General features: G+C 35.8%; 1 protein-coding gene across 2 annotated transcripts in view; it reads right to left on the bottom strand.

Annotated features, from left to right (window-relative positions):
- The window catches only part of GRID2 (glutamate ionotropic receptor delta type subunit 2), a 1374233-nt gene that overhangs the window by 635794 nt on the left and 717896 nt on the right, over positions 1–20543 (bottom strand). The window contains exons 3-4 of one of the 2 annotated variants that reach the window (XM_007450019.1): positions 19362–19646; positions 3532–3737 (exon numbers count right to left, since the gene is read on the bottom strand). In XM_007450019.1, coding sequence (XP_007450081.1) covers positions 3532–3737; positions 19362–19646 — 491 coding nt within the window. The remainder of the gene's footprint in view (positions 1–3531; positions 3738–19361; positions 19647–20543) is intronic. The other variant, XM_007450020.1, reaches the window with a different exon arrangement.

Raw genomic sequence — 20543 nt, 5'->3', positions numbered from 1 at the left:
TGTTACATGTTGTACTTTCCAAATCTAAAATGTCATGGTTCGATATTATTTCTTCAAAACTATAACAATCATTCTTTAAAGTATCTTTTGTCTGTTAATCTCTAAAAATCCTAAAGAACATCCTGGAACTTCCAACTGTAAAAAGTCAAACGGGATAATCTCCAAAACCCCAATACAATATAAGGGAATGAACAGATATATAAACCGACGACCATGAGGGAAAAGGGACAGAAGCCATCAGAAAAGTGTTTTTAAATAAATTACTGAGGGACTTCCCTGGCAGTCCAGTGGTTAAGACTTTGCCTTCCAATGCAGGGGTGCAGGTTCAATCCCTGGTCGGGGAGCTAAGATGTATATGTGTAGGTGTATACCTGGAATGCCACACAAGACACATTGCCTCCTGAGAAGAAAATCAGGTGCTTAAGGAACAATAACAGGAGGTTATCCTTCTGAACCTTTTAAATCTTGAATCATGTGAACGCACAGTGTATTCTAAATACCAATTAAATTTTAAACATTAGGGCTTCCCTGGTGGCACAGTGGTTGAGAGTCCGCCTGCTGATGCAGGGGACACGGGTTCGTGCCCCGGTCCGGGAAGATCCCACATGCTGCGGAGCGGCTAGGCCCGTGAGCCACAGCTACTGAGCCTGCACGTCTGGAGCCTGTGCTCCACAACGGGAGAGGCCACAACAGTGAGAGGCTCGCGCACTGCCACGAAGAGTGGCCCCCGCATGCCGCAACTAGAGAAAGCCCTTGCATGGAAATGAAGACCCAACACAGCCAAAAATAAATAAATAAATAGATAAATAATAAAAATAAAGGAATTCCCTTTAAAAAAGAAAAAAAGACAACGCCCCCCCAAAAAATAAGTAATTATTTTTGAAAAGAATAACTGGAGGGAGAAATAGGTAGACCAAGGGACTCTTGCTTTTCATTATAAAACCCTCGGTTGTATTTGATTTTTAAAACTATGTCCATCTCTCTCACACACACACACGTGCACACACAGTGAATTTTTATTTGCCTATCATTGTCTGCCTAATACAGTCTTATTCATTTTTCATGATTCTGGTAAAGCAAACTTTCTGTGAAACTTTTCCTGACGCCAGCCAAACTCCTGCAGAGTTAGTCAGTTCTCCTATGGGATTCCAGAGCATCATCCGCCTGTCATTATTATACTATTTTTCTTTCATATTTTACTATTTAGTTACATGCTTGCCTCTTCCACTAAACTAAGTGATCCTCTAAGTCAGGAACTATTCCACATCTCCAGACCTCTGGTGCTGTCTGCGTTTTGGAGTTGCTGCTCCTTGCCTTTGAATGAACTGCATCTAGGACTTAAGGGGTCAGCCTATTCTCTAAGTGGGGAAATGTTCCTAGAACTCATGGGAGAGCAGAAGCAAGCTGAGAAGTATTTGAGAACAGCTAATGGAGCAACAGGAACCACTACACAGGTCAGAGAAGAGGATAGCCAGCTTAGGATGGGGAAGGCAAATGGGTTCACATTCTTTCTGTCATTCCTCCTCGCCGCTTGAGACCATAAAATAAACTTAGTCCACAGTTTAAAGACAGAAAATCAGAAAGACAAAGTGAGTGGGGGAGAAAACGGTGGCTTGGTAGAGGAAGGGAGATATAAGTCTCTCAGGAAAATCACAAAGACAGATTTATGTGTTTGAGAACAAAGTGGAAGCAGTAGATTGTTACAAGTATCAAAGTTCAGAGTCAAGGATAGGGGGCCACAGCATGTGCTATGTGTCAGGTATATACTATGTGCTAGAAAAAATGATCTAGAAGTTACTGTTTCTTAAACATCTACCAGGTGCTAGTCTCCCAGCCACCCCTTTAAGGCTTTTTTATATCTCATTATTCTGTGTTACAAATATAATAAGCTGAAACCAATAATTATTCCCATTTTACTGGTGACAAAATGGAGGCTCAAAAATGTTAATTTGCTGACATCATGTGATCAGAAAGTGGCTGACAAGGACTTGTACTTGTCTGTTAAATACCACTTCTTTTGTGAATTCCTACTCATGATACTAAGTCTGGTTCAAATGTGCCTTCTCAATGCTTCCTTCTCTGATCTTTCCAACCAAAAACGACTATAGATGCTTCAACTTTATTTCTTGTAATTTTAAGATTCCAATTTATATTACATTTCTTTGTAATTTGCCTTCAATCTTCCAGCAGATTTTGTGTTTCTTGAAGGAAAGAACAAGCTCCTGTGGAATTGAAAATATTCTTTCTATTGTGGAAAAATCCAGTGGTTCAATGAGACTCTCTGAGTTATTTGCTAGACTTAGAAAGGTCAAAGTTCTATATTTGTCCCTAAACTGCATAACAAAGTTTTCAATTAAAATTTTAAAAATGTATCATTGATATCTTCCAAAGTTTTATTCTTATTAGTGATTTATATTCTGCTTCAATGTCACTGATACCAATTATATTATAGAGTGTCAAAGAATTTCTAACACATTCCTAATTTGGAAGCTTTACAGCAGTACTCTGCGAGCTAAAGAAAGCATAATGGAGAAGTGAAGAAAAAAGTATTAGTGAAATAAAGTCATGAAAAATTTTAAAACTAATAATAAAACCCATGTGAAAGTATGTAATGTCATGATCAGTTCTAGCACTACATAAAATTAAAAATTTGAAGCAAGGCAAACTTACTTAACAATAATCTTTTGTAAGGCAGCACCAAAGATTTTAGAATATAGAAATTAAAAAGTCTTCATTGGGGCTTCTCTGGTGGCGCAGTGGTTGGGAGTCCGCCTGCTGATGCAGGGGACACGGGTTTGTGCCCCGGTCTGGGAACATCCCACATGCCGCGGAGCGGCTGGGCCCGTGAGCCATGGCCGCTGAGCCTGTGCGTCCGGAGCCTGTGCTCCGCAACGGGAGAGGCCACAACAGTGAGAGGCCCACGTACCGCAAAAAAAAAAAAAAAAAAAAAAAGTCTTCATTGTATTTTCACAAAGTTTCAGAGCTTCTGGCCAAATGAACAGATAAAATTAAAATTTTGAGGATCCAGCATCATAAAATGTACAGTGGTCATCACTCTGCAGAGTTTCAGACAATTTTAATTATTTGTCTTGGTACAGAGTTCACAGAGCAGAAGTAAATATGCTATATGTTTTTGTAAAAGGAATCATGTTTAGGCAACAATAGCTTAATTGAAGTAAATCTTTTCTCAGAAGTAAAATTTTAACTTGCATAAAAATTTTAAGTATTAGTTAGACAACTTGTTAAATCCACTCAGGTAAACAGCACTTTTAAATCCCCATAATATTTCTTAAAATTATCCTGGCTATGTGCCTAAATACATATAAATACAAAGCATTCTTAGGAATTAACTGGACAGTACGGGGTAAATGTGATGAGCAAGGAATTCACTGTGCTACCTCAATTAGTGCTAATGAGAGTTGTGTAGTTAATTCCCTCATGCTGCTCTTAATTTTCATCTCCTCTGTGGAGTCTACTCCAAACCATTTAATTTTTACACCCTATTCCCAGCCCATGACAATTTTTACTTACCTCAGTAATAAAGGCTTTGGCTGTGGCAGGATTCATAACAAGGATGGCTCGCCTAAGAGTGTCTCGATAGCGATTCAATTCTTCTATTCTCATGGTATCAAAGAGAGTGGTGATCATTTTATTGATGTTGTTTTCTACCTTCTGAAGTGCAACATCCATCCCCTGCTGAGAAACTTTGTCCAAAAACTCCTGTATTCCACGGATATCTAGGAACATCAAAAGCCCATCAAAATGTGAATTACAGCACAGAAGGGAGAGAAAAGCTATTTCACTTACATGATAATAGTTTATTGTTCTATACTGTAGGCTGTTTAAACTTCTAATTGAGGAGCTGATGGAACTCTCAAATATGTTTAAGGTTGAGAAAAGACGATTTCAGGTGTTTACGCGAAAAATGTAGGGATTGTTATTTTTTAAATTAATTTTTCTCCACTGAGCCTTCTAAATTATCTCACCTCTGGAAGACGTTAGAACAGAGTAGAGGGAAGTGATCGGGGAAGATCCGCACTTCCCTAAAGCAAATGTGAGATAAGAAAGTACATTCCTTATTTTTCCTCAGTATTAAAGAGTGATATTAACCTCAGGCAAAACATGAATGTCATTAATGGCTGATGAATCTGAATCAAGATTACTACCATTTCTTAAAATAGGCAATGATATCACTAAACTTGACATTTTCAATCTTACTTGAAAGATGGTTTTGGGAGGTTATTTTCAAAGGGTCTCAGGTCACTTAGACCACAAATAAAACAGCTACATTTTTGCCTGTTTTATGAGTATTACCTCCTCAACTCAAATCTGGCCAACTTCGTAGAGGTTGGTTTTTCTCCAGGAGTATGGGAATGTACTTTGCGTGTAAAACATAAATTTTAACAAAATATTCACACACCCATTCCAAAATAAAAAAAATTTCTGAAAGATTATCAAATAAAAAATTGTGTCCATTTCACATCTAAATAAGGAGGGTAAAATACAGTCTAAATAAAGTGTTTATAAACTTGTATTTTGATGTATATTTAAGTAACAATAAGTGCCTGAAATGTTACAAATATTTTTCCTAGTGCCACATTGGCTGTTTATAGAAGAAGGGATCTAAACATTGATAAATATGATTGGAAGATGTACCTGGCACAATACAATCTTAATATAGCAGATTGCTTTGACTATAAAGTACTGTTTATTTTTCTGTATATGCTCATGACATAAAATGTTAAAAGGGAAAAAACTAGTGAAAGATAAGGAGTGAATGAAATTGTAGGTTGCTTATTATGAATGGACTATATCTCAAAATTCCTTAATGGGCAAGACTGCAGGCATGTAAAATTTACCTCTCAAGGACAATAACAAGGTCATGTGTTTTTCAATACATTAGCAATTAAAAGCAGTATATAAGCCAATAGAGTAAGAAACAGTCACAAATTTAGAAACTAACATTTGCTCATAACCAAAGTTTATATTTGCAAGTTTATAAATTAATACTAATAATTTTAAAATTTGCTTTCTTCTTATGGTCTGTTTTATTTTAAAACAATTACTATGAACACTGTATGTCTAGTTATCTGATGACTCTCAAACTCTTCAGAATAGATAACTGTATAAATTCTACCTTATATTCCTTATTCCTAATTAAATTATAAACCCAGGATGTCAGCATCACAGTAGCTTAAAAGAACAAAGACTCATCTAGAGCAGAACAAGAGATAAAAGAGCTGGAATAATAAAGGTATTATGTACTCATTAAATATCCAGGTCAGAAAGTTCCTAAGGATGTAAGGTATTCAAGTATGGATTAAACAAAGGTTTAGATCTGACGAAATTTAGCAGGTACAGGTAGACATATAACAGGGCTATGTTCGCACTCAAGCAGGCCTTCTCAAACTTTGCTGTGAATCAGAATAGCTTCGAAATCTTACTAAAAATGCAGAAGCCTGGACCCTACCCCAGAACCAGTATGCCTTTAGACTATGTGTCAGAGCAGACCCTTGATTTTGAATTGTAAGCTGTCGTTTCTTTAGTACAAATCACTTTAAAGTGCAGCTAAATATGACAGAAAAAAAACAAAAGTAAATTGAAATAGAGATGTTCAGAAAACACAGTGTGACCAGAGCGTAAGACTCCAAATTACTTACACTCTTAACTTTGAGAAAAAAAAGAAACTGTTTCAAAAAAAAAATTGTTGAAACAAATTATTGAAAATGATTGCCTGTCACCAATGCTATGTGCTCAGAATTCAACAGTGAATACCCTTCCCCACATTGAGAAAGGCAATAAACAGGTAAACAAAGTAACATATACAATTCACACTAAGTGCTGGAAAGGAAACAAGGGTGTGCGCCTCGAGAATAACGGGGTGGGAGGAAGGACCTATTTTAGTTAGAATTCTCACGGAGGTCTCCTCTGGAAAACTGGCATTTAAAGTGTGATCTAAAGGATGAGAAGACTTTGCCCAGGCAAGGGGATAGGATGAGAGGACAACAGCTAGGGGAGATGTCCCGAGGCAGTGAAGAGCTTGTGTTTGAAGTACCTAAAGGATTTCTGTGTGGCTGTAGTCCAGCTAGCCAGGGGGAGGGCAGAGCTAGGTGAAGCTGTGTGGAGAAACTTCAGATCATGTGGATCCTGGTGAGACACAGAAAGAGGTTTCGATTTTATCCTAAATACAGTTTTAATCTCTTGAAAGTTTTAAGTAGAGGATCTGACTAAGTAGATGATGGGCTATGTGATCATTCAAATTGAGCTTGTAACTGATTTTCCCTTCATTTAAAACAGCATGACTTTTTTAGCTTTTATATTTGACCAGAAATTAAGTACTATATGTATTGTTACTTGGCCAGAAAAGTGATGTGATAAAAGATTGCTATTATGTCTTTGCTTCCTTAGTCTGCAGTTCTGGTTATCACTGCCTAGGTAAGTGACTATAAAGTTTTTGAAAAATTTTCTGATCTACAAATGAAGAAATATTTATCTTATAGATGTCTTGAAAGATTAATTAGTGAGGGTGATGGTGTGTGTGTCTGCATGGGAAATCGTAGAGTCTAACACATGGTAGGTGCTATTATTGTTAATAATAGTGCACAATTGCCTGTTAAGGGTCCACCCATTTCCCCCACCAATAGGACAGAACTGCCTAAAATTTACTGATGGACAGTTACCCAAAATAGCAAGCATAATGTTTTAGACTCTTGGAATGCAGGAGTTAAATAAACAATAATAGTTTTGCTTATTTGTGAATTAACACCAAACACTCATGATATACAGCAATTGTAAGTTTGATGTGAAAAGGATATGAATCATGCTATTAGCTGCACTGTGGAAAAGTCATTAAAAGAGAGAGTGGGGCTTCCCTGGTGGCGCAGTGGTTGAGAGTCCGCCTGCCGATGCAGGGGACGTGGGTTCGCACCCCGGTCCGGGAAGATCCCACATGCCGTGGAGCGGCTGGGCCCGTGAGCCATGGCCGCTGAGCCTGCGCGTCCGGAGCCTGTGCTCCACAACGGGAGAGGCCACAACAGTGAGAGGCCCATGTACAGCAAAAAAAAAAAGAGAGAGAGTGGATCTTTGGCTTTGTCAGTTCATGAGTATGATCAACTATCACAATTATTCAGCTACATTATCTGCTTAACTGTTAGTTGGAAAAAATGAGTAAAATGCTACAGGTTACAGAAAGTAAAAAGATAACAGGTGATGCCTGACGTCAGAAAGCTTCCAGGCCTGTGGGTGTTACTAGATGTTACTCACTGGTAACAGAAAGTTAAATAGTAGTTTCAGTTGTTCCCAGTGATTATGAATTCTACTGACCAAATAATTATAATAACAGCAAGTTAACTCATTAAGTTATTAAACACAAGATTAGGACAAAAAGTGTAAATCTTTTTCCCCTGGGCTCTATAAAGGAACTTGTGGTAGCAGAATACGACCTCCCAAAGGTGCCCAAGTCCTAATCCCTGGAGTTTATGAATAGGTTAGGGTTACAAAGCAAAGAGGAATTAATGCTCCAGATGACATTAAGGTTGTCAATTGCTTGACCTTAAGACAGGGAGACATCTCCTATTAATTTGGCGGGACTAGTGTAATCACAGCGTCCTTAAACTTAAAAGAGGGAGGCACAAGAAGAGAGTGGAAGGGAGAGCTGACTACTGAAGAATGTGCTGAGCCTTTTGGGAAACTTCAGAGATGACTCTTGCTGGCTTTGTGGATGAAAGAAGGAGACCTTGAATGAAGAAATGTGGATGGTCCCTAGAAAAGGCAAGAAAATGGGTTCTCCCCAAGAACCTTCAGAAAGGAACACAGCCTTGCTTACTTCTTGATTTTAGCCCACTGCAATCCCATGTCAGACTTCTGATTTACAGAATTGTAAAGTAATAATTTGTACTGTTTAAGCCTCTAATTTTGTGGTCACTCATTATACCAGCAATAGAAAACTAATAGAGAAGTATAGTTTAGTCCTTAAGCTGGCATTTTTCTAATTATTGTCTACTGAATTTTATTTTAGAATCATTTGGAGGACTTGTCCAAAAGGAAGATTTCTTAGCCTCATCCCATTCCTATGGAATCAGAAATTCTCATGATAAGACCCAGAGATTTTAGCACCTAATAATTTTTAAGAGATCAGTTTGGGAACCAAGGCTCCAATTTCTTAACCTTCTTTCTGTCACAGTGTCCTCTGAGAAAATCATGAAGATTATGGATCCCTTTTCTCCCCAGTAAATGTACATACCCGAAACATTCTGCACACTGCCTAGATTATGGTCTAATCTGTTTGCTTCCCTTAAGGGTGTTATTGGAAAACCTGAAGCAGTATAGTCACTGCCCATAATGGTTGTTTTTCTATCCATTCTATATAAGAAGGTAGAGTATTGATACTCAACATGTTAACCAGTAGTGTGTATTACATCTTATTTAAATAGAGAAACATTTAAAATAAAAATATTAAGAAACTTATAAATACCTTCCTTGATAACCTTTAAGTACTTTCAGCTATTATTTAGACGAACTCTAGTTGTCTTTCAGGCCCAAGCAAAATATCGTAAACTGTAGAAGACTGTGTTCCCAGGGAGGTGGAGTCTAAGTTAGAGACTGGAGAATAGGAAGTTTATTAGGGACTACTCTAAGAAATAACACTTGTGCAACAAAGGGAAGGCAACAAGGGTCAGCAGAGAGGGAGCTGTGATGCATATCTCAACAGAGGACTGCACAGAGCTCTGGAAGTTTTATCCCAAGTTAGGGCTGGTGGAAGGAGGGGTTTTATAATCCTGCACTTTGGTCCATGGCTCTCTTCAGCTGAGGGAATTTGGGTGGCACAAGACAGGATGCACTGGAAATTTTCCTTACATTTATGGAGTCAAAGGTGGTTGTTTTGATTTTCAGGATAATCTGACATGAAAAGTCTTATAAGTCATTTCTAGTCAATATCTCAGCTTTATTTTTTTAATTTTTAAAATTATTTTATTTTTATTATTGGGGGCATCTTTTTTTTTAAAAACAACTTTTTATCTAGGGGAAAACATACTACACTAGATGTCAGAAAACCAGGTTTGGATCCTTACTTTGCTACCCACATAGCCGTGTGAACTTAGAATCAATGTCATAGGTGATGTCTGTCGTTTTTACCTTCCCAGTATTTTTTCTCCTTTATTCAAATAACGAAACCTCATTTTTCATTTAAGAAACAAACCTGGACCCATCTCTGTGTTCTACATGTGCACAACCTTCTATATTCATTACTGGATGGTCATGTGTCCCAGGACAGTTAAATGTGAGCTCTCCATATCTTTGGCCTAAGTAATTAGTTCACAGATAGTCACAGGATTCAAAGATTGAAATTTGATATATGGATAATGAAAAAGACACGGTCATTCTTTTGTATCACAAGTTGTAATGATGCAGTTTTGGAATTGAGAGAGCCAGTGTGTCTAGTGAGAAGCTGAGAATGCAGCCAACGAGTGAAGCGAAACAAAGGCCAGGCAGCTATTTCTTAGACTTCCCAACTACATGAGTCAATCGAAAAAACATTTTTTCTTTTTTTGCTTACCTAGTTTGAAATGAGCTTCTGTCACTCACAAGAGAAAGGGTATTGACTAATACATAGTCTTTTGATAAACATCTGGTAGTTTGGGAATGAAGGTGAAGACACAGTTCCTGTTCTTGAAGTACATCCAGTTTAGTGGAGGGAATAACAATTTAAACAAGTAATTGTTTTAATGTGATTAATGCCAATGAAAGAAATGTAACAAAGGAATGGAAGCTTAGGAAAACAGCTAATCACACTTTATCAATGCAAAAAGAAAATTATATCACCTAATTACTGGGTTATTCTAATAAAAGGAAATAAGGGGTGTGAAATATTAAAGCAGTTTGTAAACTGCAAATTTCTATGCAATGTGCATTTTCATTATCAAGACTTTATTAACCCAGTCAATTGTCCCACTTGTTCTTAATTTTCTTCTGTTCTCTTTTTCTATGGAAAAATGGAAAACAAACAGACAAAAATCACAATAAGGACTAAAAGTTGATCTAGGTACTACCTTTATAAATTGATATTCTAGCAACCATCAATTTTTGTGATATCTGATTTGTGTTACCTAGTTAGACCAACTTCCTGCAACTGCTCTCCAAGAGGTAATGGCTGATTGAAACACAATGATTCGTTTTATTAAATTGTGTAGAATAATGACTTTATTATGATCACTAATATAAGACTAAATTTAATATCTCTACTGAAAATGGCTTATAATGTAAATAGATTAAGGTAGAAAAATCCTAGGTGATATTAGGATCTAATGCATAAGCACATTTCTAAACAGACCCCCAAACCAGAAAGGTGATTATTTTACTGTTCATCCTAAATCAGTAGTCAGCATCTAAATAGATCTCTTTTGGAATCAGTCTCTGCTTACTATGTGCCAACCACGAGCAAAACAATCCCTGCTCTCAATGAGCTTGTTATCTACACATCTGGTGATAACACAGACCCTATTACAGATAGAAGAATCTTACAATACTACTCATTTTCCAAACGGTCCTTGCAACTTAAATTTAGTGGCATTCTCTGGAATACATCAAACAGTAATTCTCAGTCTGATCATTGTATTTGAATGACACTTTTAAAATGTTAAATTTGGTAGGAAAAAAGATTTGTCACTGAGGCTTTGTAGATCTGATTATTTTTTTCCTTCTACTCATCTCTCTCCCTCATTTGAGTAGATTAGGCAATTTAATCATTTTTGATCACTTAATACACTGAAAACCTCACTTAGCAGGAGACCACGGTACTTCATTCAGTCAATCTTGGTGTTTCTGAAATTATGACAATGCTAAGCTTTAAATTTAGAATCTTGTGAATTTTTTTTAGATAAAAAGAAATACATCACACTACTGGACGCATGAGATACATGATGAAGTTGAATGGACTTTCCCAATATATGAATGGCAAAGCATAATCTACAATTGCCTTGTTTCCTCAGGGGAAAAAAGGCTTTTAACCATGGAGTGATTTAAAAATTTTTGTGCAGAAGAACCCTTACTTCTAAAGGAATTTGAGTCGTTAATTATTTCCTTGTCATTTGTGATGTATTTAGAAAATAATGATAATAATGTGCTGTATGAGATTTTAAGGTGACACAGTCCAGCAATAGGGATCCACTGAGATTTTCTATTTGATAAGAACTTGTGATTTTAACATTAGATCGTAATGTTACATCATGAAAGTCATTTTTACAGTAATGCTAATCAATATTTTTAGAATATTTTACTGACGAACAAATCCAAAACAGTAGAATATATCATTTTTACCTACTGACATAATATATACTAATGAAAACAAAATAGTTCAATAAGATGCTTGGATTAATTATACACTTACTGATGTACATTAAAATGAATGAGAGAACTGAAAGCTGGCAAGTAGCCAAATGAGTAATAAATCACTTTAAGACTGTCTAGAGAGACAGTTAATAATATTATAGTCATCAGACATTTGAAAACACCCTCAGGGTAATTATAAACATTTGCAATAAATTAAGAGGAATGTGTCCATTTTATTAAACCTACATCAAGTCTGCATGGAATAAATACTGTGACTCCTAGGAATGCATTCATGCTGATGTCCATCCAATGTTCATTTCAAAGAGTTCTACCATATGACAATTTAACTGTAAGGAAAGGGTGATGTACTGAAGGGTAGTGCTTAAGTACCTCAGGTCATTCAACTATGTACTGACACTTAATTTGGGATCATTAAATCAGTGCTTGCAGAATGCAATGGAGTCCATATATAATCCATTCATTAATCCTTAAATTTGAATTTATTTCTTTGTTTTCATGCATATGGATGTCAAAAAGTAAATATTTCTGTATATAAAGAGAAATATATTTTCATTTAGTCTTTTCCATGCTAAGATATTCTATCAAAACCTGTTATGTATGTTTAGGTCTCTGATTTTCAGAAATACCTAGTTTAACAAATTATAGTTGATATTTACATATGGCCAAAAGTCTTATTGTAAAATAGAAAAGACTATTCTGAAATCTTAAGAAAAATGTCAGACAGGCTAAGAACATAAAATAAGTCTAAACTGTCCAAAGCAAACAAAAACAAACAAATTGAACTAATGAAGAGTATATTTTAAAAGCAGTTTAAAATGGTGAACTTTAAAGACAAATATTTATAAGTTTAAACATCTAAATTATAATTTAATAATATTAAATTAAAAAAATTAAATTAATAAGATTAAAATAATCTAATCCATATTTTTTTCTTATAAGCAAAGTTTCTTTCGAGCTGACAAGGAAAGCACATGTGTCCATGTATGCCTACCCTTCACCCAGAGGGTCATCATGTAACTCAGGCTGGTGACAGAGAGCCCACCATGCCCCTGAACAAATTATTTGGTTCCAGAATAAGCACAGGACCCAAAGAGAGCCTGAGATTTTATATGTGGATAAATTGCCATATGTCTGATACTGATGTATGGACAAAGAAGGGAAAGGGCCTTTTTCTAGTATAATAATCTGTCGGAATATGCTTGAAGTCACCAATGCCAACTGTCTAGCTTGAGAATGAAGCAAATACATGAACTGAAGTAGAGATGAGGCTATGGTAAAAGGGTATATTTGACTACTTTCAGTTAGTTCATGTCTCTATGTCATTACTGTTACAAGCTGCTTAGATCCCTATCATCAAATTACCCCTCCAGGCTCCATAACTGCACCCATAGAATAAATCTACAAATAGGTTCATTCCAATATTAAGCTGTGGAACCAGTATTTGTTTAGGCAAAGGAAATTAAATAACCCAAATAGCTCTTTAGATGAAATGCACATCAACTTTACTGCTTATGTCACTCTTGTAAATCAGTTCTATTCAGCCCATCCATCCCTGAAATTCAACTTTTCTTTCAATATTCTCAGAATAGAAACCTCCCATTAAAGCAATCTGTATGTTTTTATTCTATTTTAAAGATCACCCACTTCTATAACTTTCTGGCTTCTGTATATTGTCAGTTCCAAGACTCCTTGATTCTGGAATCTAGTTGCTGGCTGTTACGTTCAACTAATTCCTTGCTTAGACCTCTCTGATAGTGAGCCTGCCTGGACTAATATCAGCTGCTTCTAATGAGCCTTCCTGGATACTGTATTCCACCTACTTGACCAAACTTCCTCTCAGAGACTTGGTTGAAAGCATAAACAGCAGGCTAAGCAAACTGAGGATGATGCAAAACTGGAAGGGTAGGACAACATAATGAGTAATATGATAAAGATTTAACATAAAATTTTTAAAAAGCATAAATTATGAGAAAACACAGTAAGATACAAGTGGTTTTTGTTTTGCTAAAAAGAGGTAAAGGTCTCACCTCTCTAAGCCAATAAGATAGTATGAGACATACTGTGTAACCAATAAATGTGTCAGATTGTATACAGAAATATTGAAAAAGTAAAATAGATAGAGTTAAAGGCATTTAGAAAGGTGGATTATCTAAGAAGCATACATATCAGGTTGAAAATGGTAAATTCTTAGGCAGTAGAAGACTGAGTTCATGGGATGTAATCATTTCTTTACTTATTGATAAATGGTTACAAGCAAAAGCATTACTTATTTTATATTATTCTAGAAATGGATCATTTTGTCCAATATATTTTAAGTTTCATAGAGTGAAGAGCTTTCTGCCAATTAGAAATGTCCAGTATCCTTATATGAGACAGGCTCCTTCAGAGTACAGTGAGTTCTCTCTTGCTTGGAGGATTCTGTCAGGGGGAACAATGCTACCAATCAAAGATGTTGAAGGAGATACCTGCTGAAATTTCTTGTTTCCAAATGCCTTACCTAGGAACAAAGCTGGACTTAACAGAAACACTGGGGGGGTGTTAAAATATGTTTGTTGCTAGGGCCTACCTGCAAAAATTCTGATTCCAGGGGTCTATGATAGAGCTGAGGTAGGATGATGATTGAAAAGCTCTTCTAGTAATTCTGATCCACTATCAAATTTGGGTTCTAGGTGTCCACTACACTCAATTCTAACCTTTTGTCTATGACTCAATAATCGCTAAGTGATCATGATTCAATGATGATATTTAGTTTACAATTCTGATAGGCAAATTGATTTTTTCCTTTTTTTCTTTCTCTTTACTTCTTTTTACTTTTCAGATATCTAGGTTGTTCTGTCTTCTAAATTTTTATTGAGATATAATTTACCTACAATAAAGAGACCTTACATGTGTAGTTTAAAGAACATTTATTGTGTTCCACTATAACTACCACTCAAAATGAGATACTGAATATTTCTGTTACCACAGAAGTTTCTCTTGTGTCCTTTTCCAGACAGTCCACTCCTGGTCCAGAGATGCAACCACTTTCTGATTTGGATCACCAAGATTAGTTTTGTATGTTACTGGACTTCATATAAAAGGAATAATACAGCATGTCCTTCTTTTCTTTCAGGCTTATTTCACTCAAAATTTTGTTGTTGAATATTTCAGTGGTTCATTTCTTCTTATAGCTTAATAGTATTCCATTGTAGGGACATGCCACAATTCCTTGAACCATTTTCAAAATGATGGGCATTTGGGTTGTTTCCAGTTTTGGACATAATGAATAATGCCAATACTAGCATTCTTACATAAGATTTTGTGAGGATATACATTCTCATTTATCTTGATAAATACCTGGGAGTGAAATGAGTAAGTCACGTGGTAGATGCATACGTAAATTTGTAACGAACTGCCAAAGAGCTTTCCATACTGGTTGTACATTTTTACATACAGCCACAAAGTAGGAGAGTTTCAGTTTGCCACATTCTTGTCTACGTGTAGTATTGGACTTTAGCCAGTCTAGTGGGTACCGATTAATACCTCGTTGCTTGTTTTTGTTTTGTTTTTGCCACACCACTCCACTTGCAGGATCTCAGTTTCCTGACCAGGGACTGAACCCAGGCCATGGCAGTGAAAGCCTGAAATCCTAACCACTAGGCCACCAGGGAACTCCCCAGTACCTAGTTTTAATTTGCACACACCTGTGGACCATGTTCAGCACCTCTTCTTGTGTTTCTTGGCCATTTATATATCTTCTTATATGAATTGTCTGCACAAACTTTTTGCACACTTTCAATTGTGTACTTTTATTGGTGTCTTGTTGCTTTGCTGGAGTTTTGTTTAATTCTCTGAGCTCTTTATATAGCCTATGTATTTACATAAGTTTTTCAGATACAGGTATTGGAATTTATTCCCCAGGTTGTAGTTTGCCTATTTATTTTCTTAATGGTGTCTTTTATGAGCAGAAAATTTTAATTAATACAAGGCTCACGCTGCTTGCTGCGCCCTGAGTATTAAAGATCTCTCTCTCTAATTCAGGGGCGTAGTGTTTTCTGCCAGCATCTATGAAATTGAGGTAGGCTAACTCGCTAGCTTGCAAGTAGGGTAAAATCTCAGACCCTTCACAGTTCTTGACAGTAGCATATTACAACCCCCAGCTGTAAGCAGTACTAGGGAATATAGTTTTTCAACTGGAAGTATTGCTCTCTCAATTTAGAAGGGAGAACATATATTGCATAGGCAAGCGGCTATTTCTGCTGAGGGGTCAGCCTACTTTGAGCCAGTGACTGCCCTGTTTCCACGTTTCTAACGATAACCAAACCATCCGAATTGACATACAGTATTTTTCCTTGAATGATGTTAACATGTTGAAGATCTGCAGGCTTAAAGTCAGACATTATCTCTCTTTAATAAAAATGATTCTGTACATGTCATTTGTAAACTTTTAAAAAATTTTCAGTGTCAGAAATTACTCTTATGCTTTTTCTATTGTATCAGAATAGTCCAGTTGTTGAGAGCAGGGACTATGGGGGAGACTATTAGTGTTTGAATTCAGGCTTCTTGGACTTACTTTTGAGTCACCTGACCTCTTACTACTTCAGCTTTTTTCATTTGTGGTATAATCATGGCCATCACCAGCATCATCACCATCATCTACCTTACAGAGCTGCTGTGGGGATTAAATGAGATGATACATGTAAAGCATTTAGAACAGAGCTTGGATACAATACATGTTCTCTGTAAGATTATCCCTTGCTATATTCTTGGGTGATAGCTCACTGCAACCTCTTTATACTCATTATACATGGTTAGGAGTATAGATAGGCTCTGGTCAGACTTTAAATCTCAGTTTTGATGCTTCTTAGCTATGTTTTGTGAACAAGTTACCCATCAGTTGTTTCTGTTTTCCTATTTGTAAAATTGTAAATATTATCTACCTCACATAGCTGTTGAGAAAATTCAATGATACAATGTAAAATATTTTTTCTACTGCCTGAATAAAAATGATCAGAGATACTATTTTTTAAATATTTTTATTGCTGCAAGACTTGCTCACACTGTCTATTGGAATGGCCGTCTCTCACACACTTAAAGTTAGGTAGGATTCTGAGAGGCAATATTCGAGATCAAAGTCCACCCGTGAAGCCTTCTTTGATCACTGCTGCCTAAATTAAACACTTTCTTCACTGCACACCACTAGCACTCAGTTTGCATCATTCATGACACAACACACTATTTTCTCTATTAAGAGAGTCATATAAATATTTCTCTTTCGTTAATTGTAAGCTTCTTAAAAGTAAAGACTACATTCTGTAAAACTTTTAATCTCATGTTTTGTATCTGCACTAAGCAAGTGAGCTATGAACGTTTCCTGAATGACATATTTTTAAAAGTTCAACACTTCCTCTTTTCAAGCCTTTTAAAAAATGTCTTGAATCAATCCACTCAAATAAAGTTTCATTTTTTTCCCTCTTTTTATCCGTTTACTTAGAATCAAAGACTTGAATTTTCTTGTTAAGGAATCTAAAGTAGACTTTTACACTGTGCTCTTAATCATAATTAACTGCTTTGGAAATAAGTGTTTCTCTAATAAACTGGATAAGGAGCCTAATCTTTTTCTTTAAGTATATTTTTCTAACCAAAATACATCTTCAATAACATTTGGCTCCAGCAGGCTGCCTGATTCCATCCATGGATGATGCTTAATCCATTCCTTAATGAAAGTAATTCCTGATAACCAAGATAAAAGTCAAGTATAATTCTGAACTTAAAATGAGGACATTGATGAATGGATATGTAAATACATGTAGCCCTCTTCAAGGCACAAGGTATTTGGATAGCTTGATGTTTATTTTGGACTCTAGCCCAGTTCTTTACTAGCAAGATTTACTGTAAGTATCAAAAGAAAATTTTCTTTCATTGAACAAGAGTATTACTGGAAATAATTTAAAAAGTACAAGCAGGGTACTTTTTCACGAATTATTAAATTAAATAATAAATTAAAGTCAAGTTTATCATCAGAGTAAAGGAAAATGTTTTTCATTATTCCTCAAACACTGCTTCTAGCAGAGCATACAAATACTGTGATTATTGCATCTTATTTAGTCAAAGGAAAACAAAAGAAAAGAGAATAAGGAATTTCAAATGTATGTAAATGAGTGTGTGACTATGAATTTAGTGTACATTAAAAAAATTTACTTCATCAGTAATTAAAATGTCTTCTCTTACAAGAATTTCCTAACTGTAATCCATGTAGGACTTGGAAACAAGCTAACAAGGAATTTTCTTTCCTCATGGACATTTATAATCAAAGAGTAAAGTTCTCATTTTAATGTTGTAAAAACATCTTCATCAAAAGTTACTTTTCTGTTCTTTATTTTACAAGACTATCTTGATAGGACTAACTAAAAAGTTAAGTTTTCTCCCTTTAAAGAAAGATTTAGTGTTTAAAAATTCATTATTTCAAATTATGTTGAGCAGAAGTCATAAGAATACCATTTATGGTTATAAAAACCATAGATAATCTGACTAGAAAAAATTGACAAAGGCATACTCAGTATGTTGATTCCAGAGCTAGAGTTTACTATATTCACTAAATAATCCTATCAGTGACTATCGGATTTGTGTTCCATCTTTACTTTTACTGATGAGCCAATTATTTTTATTTCCTTTTTGTTTATTTTATTCATTTCAGTCTCTTGGTCTTTGTTCTGTGACCCCTAAATAATATGAATTAAGCAACAAAATAAGATTTCCGTCCTGGTGACAAAGGACTGTGCTTTTAGAGATTGCCACAGACTTTTGTCTGAAGCCGACCCATCAAGTTTAATGGAACTCAGCCTCCAAAACCCCATGTGACCTTTGAATATTTAGGGCTAATGTAACTGTCACTTGCTCTCCCTCCCTGGGAGTCCACAGGAGCTCTTATTTGCTGCTTCCCAGATTTCTGCCAACCTGTTTGTGTTCAGTTCTATTGATGCCACTTTCTGGCCCACTCTTGTGTAACTGTTCTCTAATATAGTTCAAAATGCTGAGTAGATTAGGACAAGAGAACTCATTTTTAAATATTTATTTGCAAGAAAAATAAGTTGCACTGTAGAGTGTAAATCTTCTTAACTTTTTAAAATAAAAATGTAAAAACTAGGCCCATCCAAACTGAATAGAAATTTTTTTCTAAGACTCCTTAAGGCAAATCTCTAAGGAAACACATGTTTCAAAATATATGTTCTTTATCAGAATCTTGTTTATTTCCTCTCATTTGAACGTATAGATCTCTACTCCATTTCCTCTCTTCCTAATGACAAAAAAAAGAGAGAAACTATATTTGAAAACCTCTGGGATCAGTCAGCTAGAAAGCAGGTAGATTAATTCAGGAAAAAAATACTTATAGAAAAATAATATTATTTTTGCTTAGTTTTCTTAATGTAACACAAGTAAAAATACTGAGAGAAAGTGCCTTCTCAAAGTATGGCAAATTTAGGTAAAACGCTTTGTGTTTTACTATAGAAAGTTAAATAAAATAAGTATTTTTATACTACTCAGTATTTGTGTGAGATTTCATTTTGTAGACAATATACCAGGATAAATATAAAGTGATATAATTTCAGTGACCTTCAAAGAGTTAAGTACTAAGTAGATACTAAAGTCTACAATGAGGGTGTAGGTAAGATACTTCAGTGTTTTTTTTGAACCAAAAAATAGAAATGGGCAATTTTTTAAGTGTTCCAGGATCTGTCCAAAATGATTTTATCTTATTAGATAGAGATATAAATCTTTTTGAAAGAGGAGAAAGACAGTATTGTTTTTATGACTTCCCATTATTTGAAAGATCGAGATATGTACAAAAGATAGAACTTGAGGTGTTTAACAAAGTTTTCTGTTGTTGCCGCTAGATTTGTAAGAAGAATGTGACAGGACATGAAAACCACAAATAGTAATAAGTGACCTCCTTCAATTTTTCAAGATTTTAACGAAGTTACCTGCCATGCAAATACCAGCTTACAAAACTCATACCAGCAACAAACACTCACCATATTCACTATCATAGAATATAATTAACTTCTGCCAGGCATATTCTGTGACCACTCTCAGGATAACGTCATTTAAGTAGACAGGTGGCCTAACAGAGAGAGTGTAGTCATCATTCCTGTTGCTCCGGGTGACTCCACAGCCACTCCTTGGGGTCCCAGCTGTTGAGCGCTGAATGAAGAGGTGGGGGATGTGCATGGCATCTGCCAGAGACTGGAGGGACCCAGCTGATGTGCAGCCAATGGAGCTGACCAGGGCCAAGATGCCTTGATTCATTAGTTCACAGGCTGCAAGAAAGCACAGTAATATTCAAACGTCAATAGGTTTCAAATAGGTTTTCCTCTTTGAGGAACAGTGAATAAAGCTTACACTGCTATTCTACAACTATGGAAACATTTTTTTTTTAAAGGAACATTCTACATGAGGGGATCCTCCCATTACAAAGTGCTGTTGGAATACAGATCAAGAATTCTATCCTAATTAGCTATTTGATCTCGTGCAAATTTCTCAGCTTCTTTTGGTCTCAGTTTCATCACTTGTAAAGAGGGTAAAATAGCACGAATCTTTCAGGATTATTGTGTGGATGAGAGATAATTCAGTGTCTGTTACTTGTTTCTCGAGTGATAGGCATCCAATTAGCGTGATAGCTACACTTTTATAATTTTCAGTGTATAATTCAGGGAAAAGGTAATTCTTTACTGAGTATATAATACAAGGTTTTAAGAAAAGAGACAATATGCAAACTGGTAAATAAATGAAGGGGGAGATGAAGAGTCTGAGGAAGGAATTTCTAGCCACAGAAAACAGCCATTCTGGTATCTAAAACTTTGATGACACTTGTCTCTCCTATTAAACTGGAGAAATGAAAATGTTTTTGTTCTTTTCCTTGTTTATCAGAAAACTCATGGGACTTCTCTGGCAGTCCAGTGGCTAACACTTCGCCTTCCAGTGCAGGGGGGGTGGGTTCAATCCCTGGTCAGGGAGTTAAGATCCCACATGCCTTACAGCCAAAAACCAAAACATAAAACAGAAGCAATATTGTAACAAATTCAGTAAAGACTTTTAAAATGGTCCGCATCAGAAAAAAAAATCTTTAAAAAGAAAACTCATGGTGAAATCAAAAGGGAGAACTCATGGTGTACATTTCAGAAACTATCTCATTCCGGTTTCCAACTGAACAATTT

The sequence above is a fragment of the Lipotes vexillifer genome, unplaced genomic scaffold, assembly GCF_000442215.2.
Source record: "Lipotes vexillifer unplaced genomic scaffold, Lipotes_vexillifer_v1.1 scaffold178, whole genome shotgun sequence".
NCBI classification, from domain to species: Eukaryota; Metazoa; Chordata; class Mammalia; order Artiodactyla; family Lipotidae; genus Lipotes; species Lipotes vexillifer.
This window is presented reverse-complemented; position numbering and strand designations above follow the sequence as displayed.